The sequence below is a fragment of the Myotis brandtii genome, unplaced genomic scaffold (genome assembly GCF_000412655.1).
Source record: "Myotis brandtii unplaced genomic scaffold, ASM41265v1 scaffold986, whole genome shotgun sequence".
NCBI lineage: Eukaryota > Metazoa > Chordata > Mammalia > Chiroptera > Vespertilionidae > Myotis > Myotis brandtii.
Window position 1 is genome coordinate 909,774 of NW_005372102.1, and position 3,619 is coordinate 913,392.

The 3,619-nt window shown below is 60.5% G+C and overlaps 1 protein-coding gene across 1 annotated transcript in view; it reads left to right on the forward strand.

Annotated features, from left to right (window-relative positions):
- Positions 1–3,619, forward strand: part of HTRA3 (HtrA serine peptidase 3) — a gene marked incomplete at its 5' end in the record, with an annotated part of 41,340 nt that overhangs the window by 27,854 nt on the left and 9,867 nt on the right. The window contains 2 exon segments of the mRNA XM_005886457.2: positions 195–197; positions 3,464–3,605. Of these exon segments, the coding sequence (XP_005886519.2) occupies positions 195–197; positions 3,464–3,605 (145 nt within the window).

Consider the following 3,619-nt stretch of genomic DNA (forward strand, 5'->3'; position numbering starts at 1 on the left):
ACCCACCCACCCATCCATCCATCATCCATCCATCCATCCATCTACCTATTCATCCTTCCATCCATCCATCCATCCATCCATCCATCATCCACCCACCCATCCATTCATTCATCTACCTATTCACCCATCCATCCACCCTTCCTACCATCTATCTGCCTGTCCCTAAGTACTTCTTTCTGCCCTTGGCCATGCAGACTGTCAGGTAGGGTAACCTGTACTCCAGGAGAGTGGAGCCCAAGCCCCTGATCCTTGGAAGTCACCCTCCTCCCACCCTCCATCTCCTCACCCCCATCCCACAGGGATGTCCAGCCCACCCTGCCCACTTACGGGTGGCCAGGGGCATCCACCTGGGAGAGGCCTCGATAGGCACCAGTGATTCTCCCCAGGGAGCGCAGGCTAATGGCCTCCCTAAAGCCAGAGGCCACAGCCGCCGTCCAGAGGAGGGTCCTACTGCTGCTCTCAGACCTCCCCGTGGCCTCCACCTCCCACCTTCCTTCTCAGCCCAAGTACACGTCTCCCTCCCGCCACTTCGTCCCTATGCCCACTCCTGGCCAACCTGGCCTACACCTGCCCCAGCCCCGGTCCGCACACCTTCACGCTGCTTCCCTGTCTCCTCCCAGCCCTCTCACCAGCAGCGCACTGAGAGCAGGGGCTTCCGCAGGCTTGCCCCTCCCCCACCCCTCGGCCACCAGCACCCAGAGCCCGTACAGCCCAGGCCAGTGCCCCGAGGACTGGCCATGGGAAGTCCTGCTGTTGAGGACTCCTGGCTCATCCGTGTGCCTTGGGTGAAGATAGCCCGGAGGCAGGGCAGGGCCAGAGCTGGAGGCTGCTATTGGTGACAGGGACCATCTATCTAACCGCTTGAGCCCTTCCCCCCTGGGCTGCTCCGAAGCTCGGAACCGGACCCGGGGCCGCGCCTTTGCAGCCCTCGTAGCCTTGGCTCTTTCTCTGCTTGTGGAGCCTTCCCTGAGCCGTTGCCTCCTGCTCCCGGGGAGCCTTTGGCCTGGGCCACCTCCCTGGAGCTGCACTTCGCAGAGGGGGCTGGGGGGCGACTGTTGGGGGTTTGATGGGTTCGTTGACTCTCTAATCGGTTTGGGGAGGGCTGTCATTGTGACAACACTGCATCGTCCGCCCCGTGAACACAGACTGGCCCCCATGGCTTCTCTGGCCGTGGTCTCCCGCCGTGGTCTCCCTCCATGGTCTCCCTCCGTGGTCTCTAGTTCTCCATGTGCAGGCCTTACCCAGCATTCGTCAGCTTGAGTCCTAGATACTTCACGTGTTTGAGGCTCTCTTCAGGGGTATATTCTTTCAGATTTCAATTTCTGATGGTTACTAGAACCACAAATAAAACTGATGCTGTGTGTGGACCTTAAGAAGGCAGGGCCAGAGCTGGAGGCTGCTATGGGTGACAGGGACCATCTATAACCGCTTGAGCCCTTTCCCCCTGGGCTGCTCCGAAGCTCGGAACCGGACCCGGGGCCGCGCCTTTGCAGCCCTCGTAGCCTTGGCTCTTTCTCTGCTTGTGGAGCCTTCCCTGAGCCGTTGCCTCCTGCTCCCGGGGAGCCTTTGGCCTGGGCCACCTCCCTGGAGCTGCACTTCGCAGAGGGGGCTGGGGGGCGACTCCCGCAGGTGCCCCGGGGCCCGTCCCTCAGGCGCTGGGCGTTGCTCAGGCCAGGCCCTCTGCCTGCAGTGCTTCTCCCCTTCGCCCTAGAGTCTCCCTCGGACTTCACTCGGTGCCCCTCCTCCAGGAAGCCTCCGGGGTTTAGGCTCCTGTGGCTGCCATAGCAGAGTCCCACACGCTTGGCTAAAAATGACAGGAAGTCCGTTTTCTCTCCGTCCTGAGAGCCGGAAGTCCACACCCAAGGTGTGGGCAGGCCCGTGCTCCCTGCGGGCTCGGCGGCTCTTGGTGTCCTTGGGGTGTAGCCGCGTCCCTTCAATCCCCGCCTCTGACGTCCGTGGCCGTCTCCTCTCCTGTGCGTCTATTTCCAAATACCTTCCTTCTCTCACAAAAGCACCAGCACCTGTCAGGGCCCACCCTAGGCAGGAAGCTCTCATCTGGAGCTCCTCAGCCGGTCGCACCTACAGAGTCCCAGGCAGAGGCTGTGGGTGCCCGTGAACTTCGGGGAGACGGCGCTCCCTCCACAGACGGAAGGCGTGGGGGAGGTGCCTCCTCTCAGTGCATGGCCGGGCTTCCCTCCCCGATGGCGTTGGTCCATGGTGTTGGAACAGCCCATTTGTGCCCCCCCTCCTTGAGGGTGAGCTCCCTGGGGGTGAGGGCTGTGTCCGCTCACCCCTCTGCCCCGCCCCAGGACAGGTCTGCAGCCCAGCGGGTGCCTGGAGATGCCCAGTGAGCGAGATGAAGGAGGGAGTGGGGAGGGGGGAGACGGGAAGGAAGGGAGTCAGGGAGCGGGGGGAGGGTTGGAGAAGGTCACTGAGGCGGGGCTCTGGGGAGAGCGAAGCCTGTTCTGCCACCTGCGCCCTCCCCCACGGCCCCTCGGGACTACCTTCCTGCTCCCGCAGCTGTGCGTCCAGGGCCAAAGTCCAAGGGCAGCTCCTAATCAAGACCAATGTACCTGTTACGTGTGTCCCTCCTCTTCCCTGCACCACCCCCCCATCACACCATGCGTCAGTCCTCTGTCTCTCCACGCCATGGCCACATCCGTCCCTCCTTCCAGCTACCCATGTGCACATTCCTCCTTCCTGCCTTCTGTTCATCTATCCCTCTATCTTTTTTAAAAAATGGATTTTTACTGATTTCAGAGAGGAAGAGGAAGGGAGAGAGAGATAGAAGCATCAATGATGAGAGAATCATGGATCGGTTGCCTCTGTCCCTCCTTCCAGCTACCCACGTGCACGTTCCTCCTTCCTGCCTTCTGCTCAACTATCCCTCTATCTTTTTTTAAAATAGATTTTTACTGATTTCAGAGAGGAAGAGGAAGGGAGAGATAGAAGCATCAATGATGAGAGAGAATCATGGATCGGCTGCCTCCTGCATGCCCCCTACTGGGGATCGAGCCCACAACCTGGGCATATGCCCTGACCAGGAATCAAACCGTGACCCCTGGTTCATAGGTTGATGCTCAACCACTGAGCCACACCAGCCAGGCTATCCCTCCATCTTTCATCCATCTATCCGTCCATCACACCACCTGCCTAGTCTTCTGTCTATTCCACCATTCACCCATTGTCCGTCCTTCCTTTCTTCCTTCCTTCCTTCCTTCCTTCCTTCCTTCCTTCCTTCCTTCCTTCCTTCCACCTTTCCTTCCTTTCTCTCCTCCCCCTCCCTCCTCTATCCACCACCCTCCTCTCTCCACATTTCTAATCACCCCCTTTCCCTGGGGTTTCCCTTGAGGAGCTGTGTGGAGTGAGTGGGGACACGGACAAGAGCCAGTGGCCGGCAGAGCGGTGGTGGCAGGAGTGGGCGGTGTGGGGCCCAGCAGAGGCCCGCCCGGCCGGGCGTGAGGGGAGGCTCAGGCTGAGGGAGCCTCACAGCGGGACTGTCCTTGCAGTTTGGTGGAGGAGCTAAAGGCCAACAACCCTGACTTCCCGGAGGTCAGCCGCGGGATCTACGTGCAAGAGGTGGTTCCCAACTCCCCGTCTCAGAGGTAGGCTGCCTCGG